The following is a 26,032-nucleotide window of genomic DNA, read 5'->3' as shown; positions in this document are numbered from 1 at the left end:
TTTGTGTTAGCATCGTCGTCAGGTTTGAGCCCCGTGAGCTCACCTACTAGTTACGGTTACGCTGGAATAGCCGCTCCAAGCTACCAGCTTAGGTAGAAAAAAAAAAAAAGAGGTACGGCGTCTTGTGAAACGGCAGGAACTGGTTGTGGTAGGTACTACCATCCTGTATGTTTCTGCCATAAAGGAGTACTGCATTTCGGTTTGAATGGTAGGGCAGCCATTGTATTGTAAAAACTGAGACTTGAGAACTCATGTCTCAGGATGGGTAGCGGTATTTACGATATTTATATATTTATGGGCTCTGGTAGCTACTTCGCACCAGACGGGCCATAAACTCTACCACCAATCGAAGCAATAAAAAACAATTTGAAACAAAGCTTCGTATCGATTATAAAATTTCCACGATGGTATCGAACTGGTTTCGGTAACATATCACTAATTGGGTGTCAAGTTTTTATTTGTTGCGTGCATCAACAGATGTTGTGTTGTTTAATCAAACAACCTACACAAATGTTGTCACTGTGTGGAAAAATACTTGATAATAATTATAGATTATTATATTTATCAGGATAAAAAATATATAAACAGCTGCTAGAAATCCGTTGAAATGACTTTTAAGCGAAACTTTCGATTTCGTCTGTTTGGCCGTAGTTATCTCATTAATTTCAGTCGCAGCTATTGATTGGAGCTATCTGTCCGCACCTATATTCGGATAAAACATATAAGATAGGGTTCTTTGGACGATTTGATTCAGGTGCGGACAACGCTTAGTAAGATATCAATAGAATCTTAAAATGACTTGGAGATTCTTACATTAGTTTTTTAGGTGATAAACAGAGAATGAGTTACAACTGTTACAGTTAACACTGGTTGTATTTATTCATCTAACTAAATACCCATTTTAATAGTAATTTAAAAGTGACCACCTTCTTCAAGACATGGCATTAACATAATTATTTACATACGTACCAAAGGCTGATGGCAGTACAGTACTTACTTACTTTTAAATTTGGCCTTATATCCTGACGAAGATCAGCAGTGTAAAGAAAAATTATATATATTTACTATAATAGTTAAAAAGCTATATGTATTTTTTTAGTTCTTAAAGTATGGCTATTTGTATGTCCTATGAATTTTGACCTTGAACGATTACGGAACCTTTCAGTATATTTATCCAATACGCACTTGCTAGTTTCTTCAAGATTTTGTTTTGTTTTCAACGTTTGCACTGCTTCGATTATCCGGTCATCGTCCTCGTCGAACCCGTCGCCTGCGACGAAGGGCTCAGCGAGTAAATTAACCCACAGACAGCCCACTGAGTTTCTCGTCGGATCTTCTCAGTGAGCAGTGTTTCCGATCCGGTGATAGATTCTGCAAAGTACGGCTCTTGCTAGGGTTCGTGTTGGCAACGACGTCAGGTTTGAGCCCCATAAGCTCACCTACTCGCCTGGTTACGCTGACATAGCCTCTCAAGGCTATCGGTTTAAATAGAAAAAAAAGGTTCGATTTTTGCAGAACAGTTTTGTTGATCGTCAATATTTACAAGTTAAATGGATACTTTATTAACTTTAATGTTATACATTTCAGATATACAGTTTCATTTAATTTAAAAACTGTGTGAAAATTTACCATAATATTTAGTACCTATTCAAAATTAGATAGATGCTCTCCAGCGAAGCGTTAATTGCGCCTATAAGTTCCTTCTTTCAAAGAGTGCAAGATGCAGATGCTCACAATGATTTATGTCGTAAATATAATATTGTTGAATGGTGATCGTGTACTTACAAATGACGTAGAAACACCGAAAAATGTCCTATTTATTTTAATTGACGATTTGCGCCATCTCTCGGACAAAAAAGTTTATTTGCCTAACATCAACTTCTTAGAAAAAACTGGTGCTACCTTTAAAAACGCGTTCGCTCAAGTAAGTAAATCATTTATTTTATTTCGTTTCATTTCAATTAAGAATAAATGGATTATTAAAATAAATTAAAATACTAGATTTACTGTTCCTACTACTATATGTTTTGAGGAAAAAACTTTTTAGTTAATGAAATGTACACGTTATAATACCTATATAAAATAATAATATACCATTTGATTAGAACGTAAAATTTACGGTTTAATTTTGCGTTTTTATTGCTGTCCTTTTATCATTTCCAACGTTTCGATTATTTTACAGTTTTCTTGGCCACAGACATTTAACTGTTCGAATATTTTACATTTTCGTAGTCACAGACGACAAAAACGCGAGATTAAACAGTAAAAGTTGTCTTAATTATGTCTACGGAAAACTAAAGAAAGTACAAAAAAAACACTTATTTTGGTCACCATAATATTTTATATATTTATAACTTTATATACTAGACAGTATAAAGGCGGACTTAATCCCATAGGCATTATCTGACAGCGTTCTCAGACAATATTGTTGTCACATAAATTGTCTTCTATACCTATCATTTTCCGTATTTACAGCAAGCCTTATGTGCGCCCAGTCGTAATTCCCTTCTAACAGGTCGTAGACCCGACTCGCTTCGCTTGTACGACTTCTACAGCTACTGGCGCGATCGCAGTAACGGACAAGGGAATTTCACAACTATACCACAGTTCTTCAAAGAGCATGGATACGATACTTACTCCGTGGGAAAAGTGTTCCATCCTGGCAAAAGTTCGAACTTCACAGACGATTACCCGTACAGCTGGTCGGAGTATCCGTATCATCCCCCGACAGAAATGTACAAAGACGCTAAAGTGTGTCGAAATAAAAAAACGAAAAAACTAGAGAGAAATCTAATCTGTCCAGTCTCAGTTAAAAGACAACCAGGACAATCTCTACCAGACTTGCAGTCGTTGGATTACGCTATTGATTTCCTGAAAAAGAGAAACGGGAGTAAGCCGTTTTTCTTAGCCGTCGGATTTCACAAGCCCCATATACCATTGAAGTTTCCAAAGGAATATTTAAGTTAGTAGTTCATCTTTCTCGTTGATTTTTTTTTTATACTTACTATTGCATTTTTGTATTAGAAGTGTGTCAGTTCACGAAACTGAATTCCGCCACTCACCATAAGACAAGTTAAGGACGTCTCAAATATATTAATTGCGCTATACTACCCTTAATACGGGAATTCACGAATGTTTGGTTGGAGCAGAAGTTGATAGGGTAGTGGTAGATTTGTGCAAAAGAAAATTCAAAAATACCAATAATAAATTACCTACAACAGTTCCCGTAGCGAAACGGGGGCGGGCCGCTAGTTTATTATTAAAACAATAACTTTGTTAACATGATTTCAGAACAAATGCCAATTAGCAAAGTGCATAGACCTAAAGAACCAAACATTCCCAAGGACATGCCTTTGGTGGCTTGGCACCCGTGGACGGACGTACGGAAACGCGATGACATTCGCCGCTCAAACATCACATTTCCTTTCGGCGTGATGCCCACTAAATGGACGTTGAAGATACGGCAGAGTTACTACGCGGCGGCTATGTACATTGACGAACTGATTGGGATCCTGTTAAGCTATGTGGACATGCAGAAAACTATAATTGTACTGACAAGTGACCATGGTAAGCACGACGCCATTTTTAAGCCTTTACTAATAAGGTTTGCGTTGCCTGCACATAAATTAAATTCATCTTTTATTTTTATAACTTAATTACCTTGTCGAGTCCGTGCTTAAATATAAAGCGTGTGTATTATGCAAAGTGATAATGGCAAAGACGCGACAAGTTTGCAACCTGTATATTGTACGACGACTCGACACAAACCATACTAAGCCCGCTACCCTCAAGGAAACATAGACCGAGAAACGAATCGCTGAATGTTGTTAATATACCTACCTACCTAGAAATATTACGCTTTAAGGGTACCATAATAAAAAAAAAGTTGCTAGGCAATTGTTTTTGGAATTTTCATCCTAATCATTACGACGTTTTGTTTTCGCATCAGCAAGATAATTACCATTTATTTCAGGTTAAGTAACACTGTTATTGTCGAGTATTTTGTGACCTGCGTTAATTTTACACTGACAATTAGCTTTAAGCATGATTAAAATTTCCGAATACTATAGCTTTTATGGATATTTTGAACAGAAATGACTAACATCACATTTTACAGCCCTGTAAAAACCCTTTAGTATACCTTTTAGTAGAATGAAACATAAATATAATTATTTTCATATCGGGGGTCACCATTTTAGGACGCTTAAATAAAAGCGGCTCTAAATAAAAAATAAAATATTTATTTTTATGTAAAAATGTACAATCTGTTCTCTTATGGCGGTGATCATGACCTCCCTGAATTTTTTAGCCGCGCATGCGCGTGACGGAACCAAAGGTTTCGCCACACTAGAATCCTCAAAAATTAATGTTATGTTCATACAAGAACTATTTTTCGTATTACAGGTTGGTCACTCGGCGAAAACGGACTTTGGGCAAAATACAGTAACTTCGATTACGCTCTTAAAGTTCCATTAATATTCAAATCTCCCAAACTGATTCCAACTGTTGTCCATGAACCGGTCGAATTAATAGACATTTTCCCGACCCTGGTTGATCTTACCAAATTATCTGACGAAATACCCAAATGTTTGGACCACAAAGACACGACACAGCTTTGTTTCGAAGGAAAAAGTTTAGTTCCTTTCATTGAAAATAATAGTAACGGACTTGAAGCTTTTGCAATAAGTCAGTGCCCGCGACCAAGTGTGTATCCGCAGAAAAATTCGGACAAACCACGTTTGAAGGACATCACTATTATGGGTTACAGCATCAGAACGAAAAGATACAGATACACAGAATGGATATCGTTTAATAACACGCTCTTTACAAAAAATTGGAACAATAATTATGGCATAGAGCTGTACGATCACATTATTGATCCGATCGAATCAAAAAACTTATTTTTGGTCTCAAAATACAAAAATATTGCAAAGGTCTTATCTATACGATTAAGATCTAGTGTTGATGTCATTGTTTAAATTATGTTATATAAATAATACTTTTAAGTTGCTAATACATATATTTTAAACAATCCCAAATAATACAAAAACGCTCATTAACAAATTTTCCCTGGTAAAAATCTGATACCTAGTATCGACTGAAGCGAACAGAAAAAATATTATCCTCTCAATAATACAAACAATCGCTAAAACAGTTTTTTCATAAATATTATACCATTATGTATATATTTAACCAGATGACTAGATAAATCCTTTTTTTTAAGATAATAACCCAATTTCAGTTCAATTAACAATGTAGATATTTTCTGGACAACATTCTAGTATTTAAATTCTGAAATGGTCACACATAAAAACCATTACATAATATTCAAATTACCTAACTTAAAGAATATAATTATTATTAAAATTCAAAAGATTCAGGCTAAATCGAATAAGGAACCGTATTCTTAAATGAAAATAATTTCATCGAACATCTAATAAATTCTCTTTGGTCTGTATATTCATTTCACTGTTTTTAAACAGGTTTGAAGAAACAAATCTATAGACACATTATGCTCTCGTGTATAGATAATATGCTTAATATTATAGACAATATACATAATACACTAAATATTCTCTCGTCTGAAAGAAACAATCTGACATTGAGACAGCTACACTAATATTTAGCTATCTGACAAAAATCAGACATATTTTCAGTATGTATATGTTTCGGATGCTATTGGATTGCGACCTATTGTGACATCGCGTCAGTCAGATAAAAAAAAAAAACTGGTATAAAAAATATAGGAGCAAATAAGAACCTACCCTACCCACTTACTTTCTATATATTATTTATATATATACATATATATTTCTATAAGCCTATCTATCTATTCCTATAAGGCTTCATAGCACAAGACTAAGTGTAAGTAAGTGTACACATCTAGGTAGATATTGAGACGGATTTTTTAAATAAACTTTTCATTCCTCTACACTATTTCTAACTTATTTTTCAGGGAGACTTCTTGGTTGTATAGTGTTTAAGAATTGTTATATACATATTAACTAAATAAAACTTTGAAAAATTGATGATTCTTAGTTGTTGTCGGGCGATAGTGTCAGACTCAATTTGTCACGCGTAGGACGACACATTGACGGTGTAAATATAAAGATAACCACTTTGTAAATAAAATTTCTCAACATTTAACTAATAACGGAATGTATGGCATTAGGACCCAAAAAAAACCTATATACTTAAATAAATTTATACTAAGCTCTGTTTTTCTTCAGGCACTGGCGTCTTTGATTTAACTTCCATCTCCAACTGCTTGAATCTTGCGTATAAAGCTGAACTGGCTAGTACTATTAAATTGGACGTCCACCAAAGCGCATTTTTACTTTCGTTGTACCACTGCGTCGCGATCACCGTTTGCGCACAAGCCTTTGCTGTGCCAGATATATTGTGTGTCAGGGGTGATGTTACCTAACAATGAGACAACAGAAAATTAAAACCTGATTCGTCATACTTATCATACATTATGTTATAGATATTATACTTATCGATGGGAAAAAAAAAGCGGAAATGTCGTAACTTGCATTTTGGGCTAAATCTCTTTGTACCATATTATATTATATACTAGCTGACCCGGCAGACTTCGGAGTGCCTCAACCGATAAATAAAAGTCCTAAACTTTTGTATAAAACAAACTTAAAACAAACAAAAGGAATCCGTCCGACGGGGGGGACATCAAAGGAAAAACAAAATTGTTATTTTTATTTATTTCCGAGCTTTTTCATATTTATCTACCTTTTAAGCCTTCCCTGGACTGCCACAAATAATTCAAGACTAGAATTAGCCAAATCGGTCCAGCCGTTCTCGTGTTTTAACGAAACTAACGAACAGCAATTCATATATAGATAGATAAGGCTCTTAAAGTAGTGTTTTTTAAGTTACGGCAATTTCGCTTTCTTCTGTCGATATACACAAATGTAGATGTGTGTGCGTGTGCGTGTGTGTAAACCATATTCACACATTCATCAAAGAACTTCTGGGGAGGAAATCGTGTATTAATAATGTATACAAGATAAATCGTTGGAGCTTATATGTATAACAACTGGGATCCTATTTTCGTGAAGATGAAAACCCTGTCAAGCCCGGATCACTATTAACTCTTTGCATGTGTAAGTAAACCTAAAATGTTAATAAATATTTTCTTTATATAACTGGACGGTGGTTAGAAAAATATTCAAATATTGACGAAATACCAAGCATACTATACTGACATACAAAATTAGTTGTTAATAAGAAAAAAAAGAAGAAAAAAGACGTGTGGCACTCGGAGACTGCCGCGGTAAAGCTATTGCATAGCATTTTTTATCAACTTATGCAATTATAAATCGACAATAATAATTAATATTTAAACAACAATAAAATAAGATCCGGCGAGAAACTCAGTGGGCTAACTTTCAATGAATCTGCTACATTGTGAGTATTCCATTTTGACCGCGCACTCACTAGAGGGCGCTACATGGGATAGAGACACTCCTTTGGATGCTAGTTCTAACTGTCATTCGGCCAGAATCAACGGTTTAGCTAGTTTATTTTTAATGCCACTCCAATCACTGAATGAGTAGTAGGAGTAGTAATAAAATTCTTCAACTAAGCGATAGAAAATGGCACGCCCAACGCATTGTAATGTGATATAATTTTCTATTTTACAATTCCGTTTGTCGCCAATATATGGCGCTTGACGCAAAAGCTGAATTGCGCTATCGTTGTGTTACCCACGAAATTATATCACATATTTTGATAGTACATAAATCGGTGTTTAGACTTCTTACTTTAAACATTACACAAGCGCAACGTGTGAATGTGTTGAACGCGAGCTACATAGTAGGCGTAGTGAGGGGTGGAAGGTTTTGTTTCGTTACGGAATTTCATGATTCCGCTCTCAAGCCGCGCTCAAAGCCCGCGATAAAATCTATGCAATAGGTAAAAAATGCCGGAAATATTGGAAGATATACATGCATGATTAAACCGTAAAAATAGTTATTATTATCTACGACCCCCGAACGCCTAAGATAATACCACTGTTTAATTCAATATCACGAATATTATATATCATTTGAATATCTAATCTAATCTCCGAATATCTAATCGTACGAAGCGCATTATAATTGCAAACAGGGGCAGACTATCTTCGGCCGACAAGATAGAAAGTTATCCAAAAGTTGTTTATTCGTGGATACCTTTAACACGATGATATCAACCCCATCGCTAATGAAGCTATTTATTTATCGGTGTTGTAAAATACCCTAAGTATGTCTGTAGTATGTAATTAAAGAGAGGTAAATGTTAGATTTAGTTAAAATAAAAGGCACAGAATAAAAATATTGCAAATATGAGTATTTACGTCTACACATATAACACAGCTCTACAAAAAAAATTCGTTCTTTGTCCTAACGTTTATACTAGGTTTTTCCGGTTAATTATTCACAAAAACGAAAATAAAATACCTTTTTTGGTATAAAGTTTGCTTTTCTGATAGTTATAGTAATAATACTCATTTTTCAATTTTTTTATAAAATTTAATTAACTATAATACTTTCAAAAAAACCGCGCTATGAGAGTGGGGTGTTTACGTTTACACAGTGCCACTAGATGCCACTCGAGTCATAAACAACGATCAGGTGTTTTGTACAAGCCACAATGGTATATGACAGAGCAGTATGGAAGGAGAAAACGTGTTGCACCCATAGACCTATATAGTAGGGACACGACATATTGTTCTATACGTACAATTGCTTATATAAATAGCACCCATTTTGAAGGCACACACATAAAACATATATCTATCTCGTTCTTACTCAGCACTTTAACTCGCAGGAAAACAATATAACAGTATTTCAGTGCGTACATAAAATGAAACATGAATATACGTAAATGTCTCCGTCTCCGTCTAATGAGGCCGAAAATCCGCCATGTTTAGCGCGCCAAATGTCATTGTCACGTCAGTTCGGCCGTCTGTTTTGGGTTGTACATTATTTATTGATTTTGATATCGATTTAATATGATTGCTTCTATAAAATTTCTTATTTTATCATGCTTAAAACATACAAAAATAATAATTAAAACATATTTTATAGGATCTCAAGAAAGTCGATGCCCCAAAACTATTATCTATATATATTTAAATTCATTATGGAGCCCTCATCCGAAAGATATAATAAAACACTTAATATATTTGAATCCGAAATATCGGACACCATTTTTCGGTCGGAATCTATTCATCATGACACTAATCATAAATACCTCTTTAAAATATGTCATCAAAACATATTTAGACATTCTGTTTAGATATTTCGGGAAAAAGGCTACCGACAAAATCTCTTCGGAACTATTTAAATAAAATAGTTTTATTCCGCAATGAGTAAAACACTATTGTAAATTCGTTAAATATTTATTAATTAAGTGATTTTAGAGAGGAAGTCACAAGGAATGACGTTTGTAATTTCATTAACGAATAAATGTTCTGTAGGTGTTTTTTTTTATCAGGCGGTCCCTTGATAAGTTTAAAATTTGCATGCGGTGCGGTAGTGCGGTGCACTTTCCTTGAGGTGCGCTGCGGTAGTGTGTTACGGCACTTTAGAGTCAGCAAAACAATTAAAATAGATTGTAGTAGTCTAAGAAAAACACGTACTCAAAATACGATAACATTCAGCATGCTAGAAATGGGCTGATGGCACTGTACTATGCCATATCTTTATGTTTTGCGGCAAACGACAACTTTATAAAATCAGTGTAGCAAATTTTAAGAATCGTCATATCGTTTACTTGGAAAATTTGAAGCACGAACTCGTCTTAGATTTCACATAATATCTAAATCACATCATCTTTGCACATAACAATATACTTACTTCCTATTAAAGTATAAATTCTACAAATACATTCATACTCAACAATATTTAAAATAAAATAGCCAAGAACGTTTATCGATAAAACCTACTAACATTAAAATCTTCTGGGCAGCACTAAAACCGCCATGTTTTGTGGCCAGATGACGTCACAGTGGCACGAATTTTTTGTTGACGTTTCATTTCCATAGGTTTCCTACTTCAGTGGTTGCACCGACCCCAGGTGACTGGGAGACGGGCTGGAGAATGATGATGGAGCGTAGAAGTAATGAGCATCATCTTTTATAGGGGATTAGTTGAAAAAGTGTCTACCTTTAAACAGCAAGTTTATTGCTGCAAGTCTTACCAAAATAGCACTAGTGTAGGAAATGGAAATGATATGAATATAGCAGTTTCAAACACAATTAAGCGTGCTGGGTTGAAATAATGAGTATTTTTAGTGACTTGGGTAGTTAAAAAATATGTAATATTATAAATATCAACTATTTATTTCTAATACTATTTATGTAGAAAGTGTTTCTTTCCTTCTTAATTTAGTATCCTACTCTTAATAGTTTATAGCGCTGTTTTAAAAATCTTTTCTCTTGCTACTATGGCGCCACCTTGATTGGCTCTCTTTCAACGGACACTTTTTAATACACTGAGATGGCGCTCCTTACTTCTGCCCTTCATATTAATTACAATTCAGTACTTACCTTTATCTGTAGAGAAGTACAGTATCCTATTGCAAAACCGCATAGACCACCTATTACCATTTGAAACCAGAAGTAGGTGCTTTGGAAATTAGTGTAGTTCATCAAAACTGTCATTTCTCCGTTGATTAACATTAGCGGTATGAAAAGTATTATGGAGTATGCATTATTGTAGTACGACAATAACAATACTTCTTGGTTAACATATGGTAAAACCTTCTTTGTGAATATAGAGTACAAGGATAGCATGAGGGAACCAACCACTCCATAGATTGTTCCTATAAGGGAAAATGACCCTGGAAAGTTGAAAATTTTAAGAGTTACTTTTTATGATCATTTTATCTACTTTATTTTGTAATTGTTTCCGTAAAATTATTTATTATAATATTTAACGTAGTATATAATATAATAACAACAAAAAAGGCGTGATTAAATCTTTAAAGTGGTTTTAATTCCACGAGTGGTGACTTGACTTTCTTTAAGCAATGTTAATTTATTTGTAATATTACCTAATAAGTTTTCTTGATCAACTCCAAGATAGAATCCGAATATAATGAAGGCGCAGCACAAAATACATCTGGACGATGTTGCCTGTCTTAATAATATCCAGCTAAATACAACATTGAAGACTGTGGTCAGAGATCTTCCTACATAATAGAACGGTACTCCTACATGCTTCAAACACAAATTATTTGTGGCTATCATCAAAGTATACATTATTGCCAGTGGAATCACCTGAAAATTAACAAGTGCTAGTATAAATAAACATTTTACAGCAAATTTCGCAACTGATCTTATCAAACTATCCTTAAATTAAATTATCATCAGCTCATAGTTGTCCACTGCTGGACGTCCGCTCCTAATTTACACCACAAAACCTGGTCTTCAGCGGTCCTCATCCATGACTTATTAGGCACCCTTCGCAACCCTTTTGTACTGGTGGTAGGACCTCATGTGAGTTCGCATGTGTAGGTACCACCACCCTGCCTATTACTGTCGTGAAACAGTAATGCATTTCGACTTCAAGGTGGGTAGCGCATTTACGTTGTAAATGTCTATGGGCTCCAGTAACCACTTAACACCAGGTGGGCTGTGAGCTCGTCCACAAAACTAAGCACACCATCTTACCTGGGGCATTGCATCCCATATTATATTTGCAGCGCGCTCATATAGTAGCTCATACAGTGCGAGTATTGAATGTTGTCTGCGTGCAAAGCACTGACTCTACTCAGGAACAAGTCTCCTCCAGCAGTCATTAGTATTTAAAATTAAATATTGTTTAGTAAATATAATAGACTGAAAATCATCTGTAAATAATTTTAAAACTATGGACGTAGTCTAAAACTTAATAAAATACTTTTTTTTTAATCTTTCATCATTAGGAGACCAGCTAAAGGGGACACTCCTCTTCTAAAATGGACAAAAATTTTGATCCATATGACCAAAGCAAATGTTTTTTGTCACAGCTTTGCTATAAAAATATACACATAAAGCTATAAACATATAAATAGCACATTTCGATTTTAAAATATAGTGTGTCTTATTCTTATTACTTTGTAATCTCAAACAATCTTTGTTTTTGAACAAAGATGTTTAAATATGTTAGGAGAGCGTTAGTATCTAAAAGAATGTTTCTTAAATGTATTCTCTAGACCTATATATGTAATCAAGACTAGAACCTCATTAAGACAAAAATTACAGAAAAATCTGTGTAAAACCATATTTTTTTTGGAAAAACTACTCATCAGGGATAGATACCTTTTTCATGACGTCCATACTCCAAGGTGTTCCTTTTGGAAAGGAAAATATACCAGGAACTCCACCATTTTGACTCAATGTAAAACAAATTGAGAATGAAATTATACACTGGAACCAAGTTATGAATAGAGGCGCCTCAAGAGCCACTGTTTGACTGCTGAATAGTGTCTTATTAACAAATACTGTCACTATTGACACCACCCTGAAATTAATTAGGTTAATTTGATGAATAACATCCTTTCAAAATTTGGTATCATTCAGAGCTTACATGTTACAATTGAGTATTAACTTTAAGTAAAATTTTAGACACTACACAATGTTTAATTAGTAGTAACAATAATAAATACAAATAAACATTATCCTTGCACGCTCATACTGTAATACTATGTCCTGTCTTTCAACTGAGGTTTACAGAGAGTACTTAGCAGTAGGCATCAACTTGGCTGTACCCATCATAATTGATATCTATGAGCGATGGTAACCACTCAACATTAGCTGGGCCATATGCTCATCTGCCAAGCTGCTGCCCAAACAGCCACAAATGAGTAAATACCATAAAAGCCCCACTAGTAGAGAAGTATTATATGTCAGAAAAAATATTTTTTTACTCTAAAAAAAAATATAGATTTTTTTCAATTGCTTAGATGGATGGACGAGCTCACGACCCACCTGGTGTTAAGTGGTTACCGAAGCCCATAGGCATCTCCAACGTAAATGCCGCCACCCACGTTTAGGTATGAGTTCTAGGGTCTCAGTATAGTTACAACGGCTGCCCCACCCTACAAACCGAAACGCATTACTGCTACACGGCAGAAATAGGCAGGGTGGTAGTACCTTACCCGCGCGGACTCACAAGACGTCCTGCCACCAGTAATCACGCAAATTATAATTTTGTGGGTTTGATTTTTATTACACAACTTTATTCCTTCACTGTGGAAGTCAATCGTGAACATTTGTTAAGTATGTATTTCATTACAAAAATAGGTAAATAATAGGAAAATAAATTACACTCACCAGTAACAAGAAACCACTACGAATATCTTGGAATAGAGAGAACATAATTCCGATTGCTGAGACTTCATTATGTGTCAGGATCAGAAACCGTAATTGTATTAAAAATATTGTTGCTACTTTAAAGTAAGTACAGTTCTAGAGAAACGATGACGAGAACTATAAACGTTGGATTATTTAGAACTCCTTTATTTTTGATAAAACTACATACCTCGAGGACACGAAGCAATTTTTACTCAAATATAAAAATAATATTTTAGTTTGATAGATAGAAGAGTGTCAAAATAAAATGGATAAATTTGTGACACGAATATTGCTTTAAAGAAAATTTACTGATCATAAAGTATAATAGCTCTGCGATGTTATCATTATTTTGATTACGGGTCTACTTTACTACCGTACCTACCTACATAAATGACAGATTAGTTTATATGGTTGCGGCAATGAAGTATATTATATAGGTCTATGGGTTGCGGCGAGTTGCGACAGTGACAACTGATGATGGCACTGGCTTATGTAGTAGTAGTTTTTTCCAACTGGATAGGCAAAAATATCATACCGTACAACCTAATCTCTTATACATATTTTTTTTTAATAATGAAGTAAAATGAAATGATGTTGACTGATTTGATGAATGAATGATGATGATGAATTGGTATGAAATTAAATGAAAAAAGATGGATGAATGAGAAACACTAAAGAGACAAAATAAAAAAATTAACAGAACTTCGCTACTCGCGTTCCTACCAAAAAGTCGCATTTGTTTAAATATCTGCAAATACCAGACCAATTATTTATTACCATGATCTACATATGTAAAGTAAAATACTTTATTAATTAAATTGTTTTTATTCTACCTAACACATCACAATGACATGTCTCAGAATAAGAAATGCACTCGGACGCAAGCTATACGAACGACTCCTTCGTAAGCGCCTCTGGGACTTCGTCGCGTCCAATAAAATATTGATCGACGAGCAGTTTGGGTTCCGCACCAAGCACTCGTGCGTCCATCAAGTGCACCGCCTCACGGAACACATCTCATGAGGGCTGAATAGGCGGAAACCCATCCCGACAGGAGCCCTCTTCTTCGACATAACGAAGGCGTTCGACAAAGTCTGGCACAACGGTTTGATACGGACCCGCAAAATTATAATTTGCGTAATTACTGGTGGTAGGACCTCTTGTGAGTCCGCACTGGTAGGTACCACCACCCTGCCTATTTCTGCCGTGAAGCAGTAATGCGTTTCGGTTTGAAGGGCGGGGCAGCCGTTGTAACTATAATTGAGACCTTAGAACTTATATTTCAAGATGGGTGGCGCATTTACGTTGTAGATGTCTATGGGCTCGAGTAACCACTTAACACCAGGTGGGCTGTGAGCTCGTCCACTCATGTAAGCAATAAAAAAAAAAAAAAAACATAAACTGTATAACATGGGAGTGCCAGATAGACTCGTGCTCATCATACGAGACTACTTGTCGAGCCGTTCGTTCCGATATCGAGTCGACGGAACGCGCTCTCACCCCCGTCACGTTACAGCCGGAGTCCCACAAGGCTCCGCCCTCTCTCCGTTACTGTTCAGTTTGTATATCAACGATATACCCCGGTCTCCGGAGACCCATCTGGCGCTCTTCGCCGATGACACGGCTATCTACTACTCGTGTAGGAAGAAGTCGTTGTTACATCGGTGACTCCAGACCGCAGCTACCACCATGGGACAGTGGTTCCAGAAGTGGCGCATCGACATCAACCTCACGAAAAGAACAGCGGTGCTCTTCAAAAGGGGTCGCCCTCCGAACACCACATTGAGCATCCCATTCCCGACTAGGCATGTCAACATCTCCGCCTCCGCCATTCGCCCAATCACGATGTACGACCAACCCATACCGTGGGCCCCGAAGGTCAAATACGTAGGCGTCACCTTCGACAGAGGAATGACATTCCGCCCCCACATAAAGACGGTACGCGACCGCCGCCTTCATACTAGGACGCCTCTACCCGATGATATGCAGGCGAAGTGAAATGTCCCTTAGAAATAAGGTGACACTACAAAACTTGCATATGCCCCGTCATGACCTATGCAAGTGTAGTGTTCGCTCACGCGGCCCGCACTAACTTAAAATCATTCCAAGTCATTCAATCCCGTTTTTGCAGGACAGCCATCGGAGCTCCGTGGTTCGTCAGGAACGTTGACCTTCATGACGACCTGGACTTAGAGTCCATCAGCAAGTATCTGCAGTCGGCGTCGATGCGCCACTTTGATAAAGCGGCACGACACGAGAACCCTCTCATCGTGGCCGCCGGTAACTACATTCCCGATCCTGCGGACAGAATGGAAAGCAGTCGACGTCGCCCCAAACACGTCATTTCGGATCCTCCCGATCCACTAACGGTGCTTCTAGGTACCTCAAGCACCAGTCATCGTTCTCGTCGAACCCGTCGCTTGCGACACAGGGCTCGATGAGTAAATTAACCCTCAGACACAGCCCACTGAGCTTCTCGCTGGATCTTCTCAGTGGGTAGCGTTTCCGATACGGTAGGAGATTCGGCGAAGCACGGCTCTTGCTAGGGTTCGTGTTAGCAACGTCGTCAGGTTTGAGCCCCGTGAGTTCACCTACTAGTTAAGGTTCCGCTGATATAGCCTCAAGGCTATCAGCTTAGGTAGGTAAAAAAAAGCACTCGGACATTCACGTACTGAGTATTCTATTTTTATAAAAAATTCTGAAAGCAAAATGAAAAGTTGACGTGATGATGATAGTGATGAAAGATTCGTTTCAAAAGCTAAAGTTTACTTGCGAATAGGCTGGTGAATTGCAGCAACATTGTAGCTGTAGCTATAATTCGGCAGCCACCAAATCGCGCTCCTAAAAGGTCAGCTCCTAAAAAATCAAACAGTAGTGTAGCTTTTGAAAGGGCGTTGAATTTAAGTACAAAATTTATTGTTATTTTACTATTTCAATTCAAATAAATGTTATAATTTGTACCAAATGTGTATCAAGTCTAAGCTTTTGTGGTAATATTCCAAAAGTAGCAGATAATTGTATGATAATTTGTTATATTATTACAATAATATAATTTGAAGATAACAAAATAATGTGAAAAATAGAACATGATTATAATAAAATTAATAATACTTTATGCTGATTTGGAAGTAATGACAAAGAAAGTCGAAGTCGTCGTGGCCTAAAGGATAAGACGTCCGGTGCATTCGTGCATGAGCGATGCACCGGTGTTCAAATCCCGCATTGGCGGGTACCAATTTTTTTAATGAAATACGTACCTACTTAACAAATGTTCCCGATTGGTTTCCACGGTGAAGGAATAACATCGTGTAAAAAAAACAAAACCTGCAAAATTAGAATTTGCGTAATTACTGGTGGCAGGACATCTTGTGAGTACGCGCGGGTAAGGTTCTACCACCTTGCCTATTTCTGCCGTGAAGCAAGTAATACGTTTCGGTTTGAAGGGCGGGGCAGCCATTGTAATCATACTTGAGACCTTAGAACTTATATCTCAAGGTGGGTGGCGCGTTTACGTTGTAGATGTCTATGGGCTCCAGTAACCACTTAACACCAGGTGGGCTGTGAGCTTGTCCACCCATCTAAGACATAAAAAAAAAGATTTTCCAGCGAGGGAGTGAAATTTCTCGGTAGACGTAGAATTCCAATGATTTGCCTATAATAGGTAGGCAAAATTACTAGTAAAATTTCGACGGGTTAGGCTAGCTTGACCGAACGTGCTGAGGAGAGCTCACGCGAGTCAGCCTGTGAGACTGCTAACATCAGCCCTAGCAAGAACAGTGCTTCGCTAAATCTACGACTGGATCGGAATCGACCCAATTACAAGATCCGGCGAGAAACTCAGTGTACTGAGTCAGTGGGTTAATTTTCAAGACGAATCCTTCGCTGCATTGAAAGGGTTCCATGAGAACGGTGACTGGTGCTTCAAATTCCCAAAAGCACTGAAAGTAAATCGGGAGAATACGAAATTCCGAAATGACGTGTATTGTTTTGTTCGGAACTTTTTTATAACCAACCTTATTTTGAAAATGTTGTTAACGAAATTCAGGCATCTGCCAAATATGTTGTGATCTGTGATGAAAAGATGAGAACATATTTAGAATAATTATGAAATATATGCTGAATGAAAAACGGCTAATGTGTTTTGTTTGGCCATTTGTTCTCAAAGCTTTAAAGTTGATCCCGCATTAGGTCTTTTGAGAATCATTCGTTGAAACTATACCACCAAATATATTTTTTTTAATATGGTAGCCCCAAACAATTTTTTCGCTGACGTCACTTGCGCGTCAATTTCATTGCATTACCGTCAGTCTGTAACCAACGTTTTCTATAAATTTAGAATAGAATAAAAACAAAAACTTAATGTGCCGGCACAGACGTTTTTCTACCTAGAATAAAATGGATTCACCACCAGAGGTTGAAAATGTGCAAGCCAAACACAGTGGCTTTTTTGAGACCTTAAAAACACTGTTTTGTCAACCGTTTATTTATTTTGTTTTTGTGAGTACATTTGTGATACTGTATAAATTTTACTACAAGTATAAGACACATTGTTCAAAGGTTGCTCCCTTGAAAAAACTACCTAAATTGCGAAAAGATATGACCGCAGTAGAACTACGGCAGTACGACGGGACACAGGAGGGTGGCAGAGTGTTGATGGCTGTGAATGGGTGGATATTCGATGTGACTAGAGGGAATCGGTTCTACGGTCCCGGTGAGTGAACAAATGTGTGCTGATGACGAGATTTATAAATAGCGGTGACATTAGTTAGTCATTCAATTATTCAAAGTGCATTCTCTAAACTAATGCAGTCACACATTAATATACAAAAGTGGACAACTTTTCGTGAGTTGAATATCGGATGACTATGCATTTGGTTTAATTATCGGTATCAGTTCAAGTGTCTGTTTTATTAGGTAATTGTATTATTAGAACTAATTAATTAGAGCTGAAAGTACATCATCTGTGTTTATCAGACTTGTGAGTTGGAATATCAAATTGAATTTGATGTAGCAGAATAATAACATTGTGGATTTTTTGCAAACTGGGAGTTTTGGGGGCAATTGGGATATTGAATTAAAAAACCTGAATACAATAATATGATCCATGGGAACACCAGTGTGACATATTCATGGAAGACTTTTAAAATAACTGATAACTAAACCTCTGGGAGTTCATGTTTGTCATTAAATTATTTGAGTTGCTTCCCTATCTTAGCTTTGAATCCAATATAGTTTCTTCTTCACTAGATTCAAGCCTACATCTTGTATGTATTTGATGCAATATTGTGTCATTTCTTCTCCAGAATACTTCTGGATATCAGCAAAGCCTTAGCTATATCTTTTGATCTATATCAGGAAACCAACTGGCTTCACAACTAATAGTGATTGATTTGAGTAGGTATAGATAGGGCTAGAATATTGGCTACTATCAGCAGACAATATAGGGATTCAGGGGTAGCTTATAAGAAATTAAGTAGGATTTAAGGAATTACCCCCTACATTTAAAGCTGAGAATGGGTTGTAGTTACAGAACGCCAGGGTCACCCTAATTATAATGGATATAAATTCGTAAAATATAAATTCTTTATTAATTTAATTCTTTCTTCTTTTGTGGATTAACAATTTTTAAATATGAAAATAAGATTATTTTATTCATTGAAAAAAACATTGTTTTTTTAAGTACAGTAACTAATTTAATTTAATTTTTTAAGGTGGGCCATATGCCGTTTTTGGAGGAAGAGATGCCACAAGAGGACTTGCCACATTCTCTGTCACAGCACCTGAAAAGGACTATGATGACTTGAGTGATCTCAACTCTATGGAAATGGAATCAGTGAGGGAATGGGAGGAACAATTTAGAGGTAAATTGAATATCTTTAACCTCTTAGATGTATGAGTGAGCTCATGGACCATCTGGTGTTAGCAAGAGATAAAACAGTATGAATACTGGTATCTCTTCACCTATCTTGAGTTTTATGGCTAAATTATATTATGTAACTGTGGTCCCACTCGTCAAAACAAAAGACATAATTGTTTTGTTATGATTTTTTTAGGATAGTGGTACCTATCTGTGTAAGCTCATATAATAATATGGTGTGCTGTGCCATAAGTGGATTTCCACTTGGAACTAGGTCAATTAACTGAGTACACAGATAAATAAGTTAATAATCATAATTCAGTCTAATTAGGATAAGAATATACACTGACCTTTCCTCGTGCATTTATGCTGTTAGGTTAATAATAACATAGAATAAGTGATTTTATACCTTATGCAAATATTGACAAATTTATCAGAGACAACTAAGTCTCCAAATTCCTATAATCCTTTAAATAATTTAAAAAATGTTTTACAGTTAGTTACATTCATCAAAACTTAATGAATATTTTCAGAGGTTTTAAAAGTTATTTTACTCAAAAATAAAAATTTACAATAAATACCATATACAAATAAATAAGGTGGAATCGTAAGGTAAAATAAATAAATAAAGGAATGTAGAATAATGCAATCTACCTAGTTAATGGAACTCATGATCTTTAAATGAACCTTGATTGAAGATACAATAATTCCTGAAAGAAACAAGTTATATGTTTCTCTTAAATCCCCACATATAAATTGTAATCATAGTAAACATTTGTTATCTGATCTGTTCACATTATCATAAAATATTAATCTAATTACATAGATATTTATTTTTATTAACAGACATCCAGATAATGATGTTTTTGCGAGCTGATTAAAGCGTCGAAGATTTTGATTTGATCTTTCAATATTCGACTAAGAATCGACGCATTATATGTTATGTTTTATTAAATTTTTTCGAACATAGGTGAATACAATTCACTAACTACAATAGTAATGGAGTTTTGATATTTCAAAATGAAACTTGTCACACTCTGTACCGATTACCTATATTTAATTACGTGAGTTCAAAGTGTCCAGTAAAATCTCATTTAACACTTTCAGGAATTACTGTAATTCTTACTTCCGCCCATATATGTGCTAACAACTTTTCGATCTATCGGATAAACAAGGAACGATTACCGCAAGTGTAGTTGTTCTCATGCATTATTCTTTTAACGTTATTGGGGTCATGTGTTCAGTAAGGATTAAAAAGGCATTAAGAGTTATTATTAAATAAGAAATGTTTTCATTAATATACTTACCTAAATTTACTTAAATTTAGAACCGATACATATGATATTAATGCAGTGTCAGAATGCTACTTCGACAAACCGGCACGACACGATAACCCTCTTATCGTGGCCATCGCTAATTACTTAGCCGACCCACTCAGTTTCTCGCCGAATTTTCTCAGTGGGTCGCGTTCTACCACCGGCTTGGGTGGTAGATTCTGTGAAGCACGGCTCTTGCCAGGGTTCATGTTAGCAACATCGTCAGGTTTGAGCCCCGCGAGCTCACCTACTAGTTAAGGTTACGCTGAAATAGTCTCTCAAGGCTATCAGCTTAGGTAGGAAAATAAAATAAAAAAAAAGATGCAATGTTGAATCTTCGTGCGATTTATATTTGTGAACATTCTTTTGCTAGGAATGAACCCTACTGACACTGACACGGTCTCTCTAGACCATCAGCTTAGGTAGGAAAAAAAAAGCCGACCCAGCCGTCGTCGCTCGAAACATGTCTTATCAGATCAGCTCGGTGCTTTTAGGACCTTCAAGCACCGATCACCGTCCTCGTCGAACTCGTCGATTACGATGAAGAGTTCGGCGAGCGAACTAACCCATAAATACAGCCCACTGAGATTCTCCCCCGATATTCTCAGGGGGTCGCGATTCCGATCCGGTGATAGATTCTACAAAGCACTGCACTTGTTAGGTCTAGGAGTAGACATTTTCTCAGGTTGAGTCTATGAGCTCATCTACCAGTCTGCGCGTATCTGGATTAGCACGTTAGGCTACCAGCGAATAGGTAGGAAAAAAAAGTCAAAAAAAGATAGTACCCGTTGGCGGGATGGATTTAATATGCTCTGCGTAAACCCTGTCCCGCCGTCTCAATAGCTCCGACTGGGTTCCCGCCCGGTCCGGGGTAGGGCGCCGGCTGTGAGCGGCAGGAGTTTTTAGTGAGGTTCGACTCCCACATACCTACCCCACCTGCCGTGCGGGTGGGGATCAGGCGATTTTCTCCGGTTAAAAAAAAACAAAAAGTACCCGTTTGGTGCCTTTTTATACGCATTATAAAGTCATAAGCATATGCATTAAAGTAAGTAAAAATGATCCCAGGCTGAGCCCCATAAGCTCACGTCAATGCTCGGTGAAGTTAGCATAACCCCTCGAGGTTACTAGCAATAGGTAGGGAAAAAAACCTTAATATTTTCTTTCGATTTTTTTAAAGCGTCTCGTTTGTGTGCTAAGTATGACTATTATATTATTTATTTCGAGATAAAAGTTTTTGAAAAAGTAAAAACGGTATGAGAAATATCGATTATTTCTTCACGTTTTATTTTGTCTGGTATGCCCCGAATTGAAATAAGTGTCGAACACTACTTGATGACTGTTCTTTTTCAGACATGCATAGGTTAATTTAACTGTGTTTACCAAACATAAATAAAACGCAATACTCGTGGCGAATGATAATCAAATATGATAACACTTCTGCAAATAGCTTTTTATCAGCTCAACGTGGGTAATATTTCTTATCATCTTGTTTTTCTGGTCACACCTATTAAGGGTTTCTTGTCAGACTGCTAATCGAAGATAAAGAATACACTTGAGTAGATCTGTGCATATTACACATTGATTATAATTGCAACTAGTTATTATTATTTATTATTAATACTTAATTTCAGTACAAACCATAACATGACTAATGATTAATTAATGAACGTTAACATCAAATTGGAATATCATTTTAAAGAGCTTTTATTTTTTTAAATAATTTCAAATTCCTTTTATGTAAGAAACAGCAAATTTGTATATTTCCTTAGAAACGCATGTTTAAATAAATTAATTAAGGGTGTTTGATCATAGTTATTGTTCTAGGTTAGCACTAGCTGATATAGCCAAAAACTAGGAACACATTGAGGAAAAATACGCAAACACTCATTTTTATTTATATCGCCAAAGACGAACGTAAAACATTTAAGTTTCTCTAATATTCTATATCACGAACTCAATGTCATCGAAATTATGCTCAATTAGAGTCAATGCCTGTAAAATCTAGCTCTGCTCTCGTTGATTCATGAATAATAACAACAATGACATAATTCTCGCGCCAACACGCGTGTATATGCAGAACATCAGTTTAGCTCATAATCGAATTACATTCCCACTGTAAATAGCCTACTAATAGTTAGTAGTAGGTTTTTTGTTAATTTTCCTCCAGCTGGGCAATAGTTAAAATGGAAATAGCTATGACCGGTATAGCATATACCATATACACATACCTATAGCATTTACATATACCTGTCTGTTGCTTCTGCAACGTGACGTCATTTCACTTTTGCCTACAGTAATTTTTAACATTGTTACGAAATATTACGTTTAAGAAATAATAATAATAATCTGCATGTTTACGCTGCTCAGGTGCCACTTGTCGCGCTGTTATATTACAATAGTAGACAATATGTTTTGGCAGCGGCTTGGCTCTGCCCCTGACATTGCTGAACTCCATGGGCGACGGTAACCACTCACCATCAGGTGGGCCGTATGCTCTCTGCCTACAAGGGCAATAAAAAAAAAAAAAACTAGCGGCTATCATAAAATACAAGATATTACTGATATACTGATTCTCAATAACAATAATTTCAAGATAAGTTGCCATTTAGACAAGCACTAAACAATAACATTCGGATTCTGGGACTAGAATCGATCAGGAAACACCTGAAATCAGCGTCGGAGCGGTACTTTGATAAGGCCATGCGCCATGATAATCGCTGAATCGTTGCAGCCGCTGACTACTCCCCAACTCCGGCTCACGCAGGAATCAGTCACCATCGATGCTTGGGGCAGCCTTACAGATCTATCCGATCCACTAACTATTATTTAATCCCTGCAGCTCTCGCACTAAGAGTAGGCTTCCCATATATCACCCCGCTGACAGCTGTTGGCAAGTCCCACCGCTGATGACTAAGTCCGTGCGACGTGCATGTGGGGCGACCCACCTGGTGAATATTCCCAACTGGAGTAACTCCGAGCCACCAGTATTACTTCCTCCCAAAAAAAAACATTCAGAGCTTGCGGGCGCAGCCGCATGTTATGGCTACGTTTTATTTTACTAACAAACTGTGTCCCTACAGGTGGTTATTGTCACTCATAAACGTTTCCGGCCTTGCAAACCGGTGTGACAGAAATGGGTAAAATACATACCTACCATAACCTTATCCAAGGGAGCTCAGTGTACTCCTTATCACCGGTATAAATCGCAATGTATAGTCTTTAGTATGTAGTAGTAATTTATAAAGTCAGATAGTCTTATCGAACTGTAATTTCAGAGAATTATGATCTGGTCGGTCGACTTCTGAGGCCTGGTGAAGAACCCAGGAACTACTCGGACGAAGAACCCGAAGAAGCAGACACGTCCGCTCTCCCCAACGACGACAAGAAAACAAATTGAACTTTCATAGCAAAATGACGGTAGCTTTACAAAGTAAAATTGACAAATTTGAAGAACATTTTGCTTCTCATTCTTTCATTCACTAATTGGTTAACTGCATATAATTGAACCTTATTTCTCTATTTTTCTAGTCTAAAGTATGTGTTGAAGCTACAAGTTGTCAAGTTTACTAAACTTATGGTCACTTATAAAAAATATTCACAATGACTTCACGCTATTGCTTCGAAATCAAGAAACCATAAACTTTTTTTAAAACAATTTTCCTAATTCGGTGTTTCTTGAGAATGTGAATGAGTTTTCATTGTAGTTAGAGAAATGAAAATGCAGGCTACCTCATTCCTAGTCCAAGAAAGACTAATTATTATTTACTTAATTGAAACCACTGCGTTGTAGCGTGAATCGCCTTTTTGTGTTGGCACTTGTCAAGCGTTGGAATAAATTAATATATTATTGTTCTACGTACATCGACTTAAAATTCGTTGTGACCTATTCGTTCCCGTGTTACTTAAATCAAATGTTTATTCTTAAAACGTTACAAAATGAACTAATAACAATATTGTTTTCAGTAGACTGTCAATTTTGTTTTGTTTTAATCCAATTTTTTTATTTGATATATTGTTTTCGATATACGGTGTCAATCTATATCTATCATCAGTTTTGGATCACTAATAATAATGATTCACAACTTACTTTGTGGAGAAATTGAATACTATCAAGCAACCAAAATATATTTCTGTTTTAAAAATCAAGGCATGATTGTGGTATCATATTATGTATTTTTTTTTCAAATTGGATTAGAACATGCAATAAGGCAATAAAAACCTGTGTCAGTCAAGTTGCGGAAATCGTTTTGGTTTGTCTGTTGGGTGAATTACTTAAAACGTAACGTAGTTATTCAATAAATATAAATCGTCAAAAATTTGTTTATTGTAAATAAGTTATAACAAGTTCAATGTTAGCTGTTTTTACTTATTGCATATTTTTTGTATATAATAATAACAGTTCTATGAAATGAAAGACTGAATGATGGCATATTAATGATATCCGAGGGATGTAACAAAATCATTTATTACACATTCCTTTAATCGAAATTTTTGTTAAGCAGCAGTGTATTAAATATAAAATTAAAATGGGCAGGTTGAAAAAAATTAAAAAGTTCTCAATTCAGCCTGTATGTTTTTTTAATGCTTCCCTAAAAACTAGCAAACTAAATTCACTGTTTTATTGTAACATCGCGACATTAGAAATAAGGATCGCTTTTATACGAATTTGTGGATACTTATATTTGTTCCTCTAGACTAGATCATTTTTCAGTTGAATTATTCCAATCCAAAAATCTTACCTAATGTCGAAATGTTTTAAGTTATTTAATGCGGTCATAAAATTAATTTAAATAATTGTATGCTGCTATGTAAAAAAAAAAACATTACACTAATGCCATTTAAAGGTACTTAGTTAGGAGATTTAAGTGTTGCAACTGAAAGGAAAAATAACGGATTGTCCATATTTGACAAAAATGTGTGTAAGCGTAGGATCATATTGTGTCTGTGTATAACTTGTTACTAATTTTCCTGCAAATAACTAAAGTACAAAATGTCACGTCCCCGCGCCGTGCTTTAAGTTAAATTATTTACGTTACTACCTTTTTAGTATTCATTAATTTGTGTTAGATTTTAAGACTTTCTGTGCAACAAATCTGTGGGATAAAGTTACATTGTTGTTTCACTGTAGCAGACCTTGGAAAGTAATATTAAAAGTTATAAGAAAAACAACTTTTGTTTCCATTTATTAAATCCATTCTTTCATAATAAAGGCTGTAACAAAATAAGATGCAACACTGAAACATAACCGGCTTTAAGATAATTACTTAAACATTATGACGTAGTCTAATATTTTTTTCCTATTTCCTAACTTTTCATATCACAAATGTATATGGAGCTGACATACATTTCACATGTAATATTTGTAAAAAAATAGTCTCTTTTGTTCGTTTCATCAGTTTATAAAGTTTTGTTTTTGCAATCGGTACATCACCGAACCACCGTGTTGACAATAAAGAGTATTCTGCCTATCTAACTTAATTATACATCGTACAAAAACAACAAAAATCTTCTGTTCAAATA

General features: G+C 35.9%; 3 protein-coding genes across 5 annotated transcripts; 2 read left to right on the top strand and 1 right to left on the bottom strand.

Moving 5' to 3' along the window:
• The first annotated feature begins 26 nt into the window (after positions 1 to 26).
• On the top strand, positions 27 to 6,317 carry Ids (iduronate 2-sulfatase). The gene is made up of 5 exons (XM_089732501.1): positions 27 to 1,500; positions 1,588 to 1,924; positions 2,476 to 2,962; positions 3,292 to 3,567; positions 4,405 to 6,317. The coding sequence occupies exons 2-5, from the start codon at positions 1,721 to 1,723 to the stop codon at positions 4,977 to 4,979; spliced, it is 1,542 nt and encodes a 513-aa protein (XP_089588627.1). The 5' UTR covers positions 27 to 1,500; positions 1,588 to 1,720; the 3' UTR covers positions 4,980 to 6,317.
• On the bottom strand, positions 2,322 to 13,738 carry nac (GDP-fucose transporter nac). 3 transcript variants are annotated; one of them, XM_028172686.2, is made up of 6 exons: positions 13,319 to 13,738; positions 12,305 to 12,506; positions 11,056 to 11,281; positions 10,550 to 10,842; positions 6,195 to 6,423; positions 2,322 to 2,871 (listed from the first exon to the last, which is right to left on the bottom strand). In XM_028172686.2, exons 1-5 carry the CDS (start codon positions 13,384 to 13,386, stop codon positions 6,205 to 6,207), a joined length of 1,008 nt encoding a protein of 335 aa, XP_028028487.2. In that variant the 5' UTR covers positions 13,387 to 13,738; the 3' UTR covers positions 2,322 to 2,871; positions 6,195 to 6,204. The 3 variants fall into 3 exon arrangements, with proteins under 3 accessions (XP_028028487.2, XP_028028486.2, XP_028028484.2); XM_028172685.2 differs by having other exon boundaries at positions 2,322 to 2,659; XM_028172683.2 differs by lacking the exon at positions 2,322 to 2,871 and having other exon boundaries at positions 4,791 to 6,423; positions 13,319 to 13,736.
• Positions 13,739 to 17,517: 3,779 nt separating this feature from the next.
• Pgrmc2 (progesterone receptor membrane component 2) lies at positions 17,518 to 25,678 on the top strand. Its single transcript, XM_028172674.2, has 3 exons — positions 17,518 to 18,050; positions 19,051 to 19,200; positions 23,788 to 25,678. Exons 1-3 carry the CDS (start codon positions 17,735 to 17,737, stop codon positions 23,907 to 23,909), a joined length of 588 nt encoding a protein of 195 aa, XP_028028475.1. The 5' UTR covers positions 17,518 to 17,734; the 3' UTR covers positions 23,910 to 25,678.
• Positions 25,679 to 26,032: the final 354 nt, after the last annotated feature.

The sequence above is a fragment of the Bombyx mandarina genome, chromosome 13 (assembly GCF_030267445.1).
Source record: "Bombyx mandarina strain Sakado chromosome 13, ASM3026744v2".
In the NCBI taxonomy this organism is placed as follows: domain Eukaryota; kingdom Metazoa; phylum Arthropoda; class Insecta; order Lepidoptera; family Bombycidae; genus Bombyx; species Bombyx mandarina.
This window is presented reverse-complemented; position numbering and strand designations above follow the sequence as displayed.

Excerpts from the sequence above, each read along its gene's own strand:
- Ids (XM_089732501.1), top strand. The coding sequence starts at position 1,721 with ATGCAGATGCTCACAATGATTTATGTCGTAAATATAATATTGTTGAAT. Across the intron at positions 1,925-2,475 it reads TTAAAAACGCGTTCGCTCAA|CAAGCCTTATGTGCGCCCAG; the intron begins GTAAGTAAATCA and ends CCGTATTTACAG. Across the intron at positions 2,963-3,291 it reads GTTTCCAAAGGAATATTTAA|AACAAATGCCAATTAGCAAA; the intron begins GTTAGTAGTTCA and ends ACATGATTTCAG.
- nac (XM_028172686.2), bottom strand. The coding sequence starts at position 13,386 with ATGAAGTCTCAGCAATCGGAATTATGTTCTCTCTATTCCAAGATATTC. Across the intron at positions 12,507-13,318 it reads GTAGTGGTTTCTTGTTACTG|GGTGGTGTCAATAGTGACAG; the intron begins GTGAGTGTAATT and ends AATTAATTTCAG. Across the intron at positions 10,843-11,055 it reads TGATCAAGAAAACTTATTAG|GGTCATTTTCCCTTATAGGA; the intron begins GTAATATTACAA and ends TCAACTTTCCAG.
- Pgrmc2 (XM_028172674.2), top strand. The coding sequence starts at position 17,735 with ATGGATTCACCACCAGAGGTTGAAAATGTGCAAGCCAAACACAGTGGC. Across the intron at positions 18,051-19,050 it reads GAATCGGTTCTACGGTCCCG|GTGGGCCATATGCCGTTTTT; the intron begins GTGAGTGAACAA and ends TAATTTTTTAAG. Across the intron at positions 19,201-23,787 it reads ATGGGAGGAACAATTTAGAG|AGAATTATGATCTGGTCGGT; the intron begins GTAAATTGAATA and ends CTGTAATTTCAG.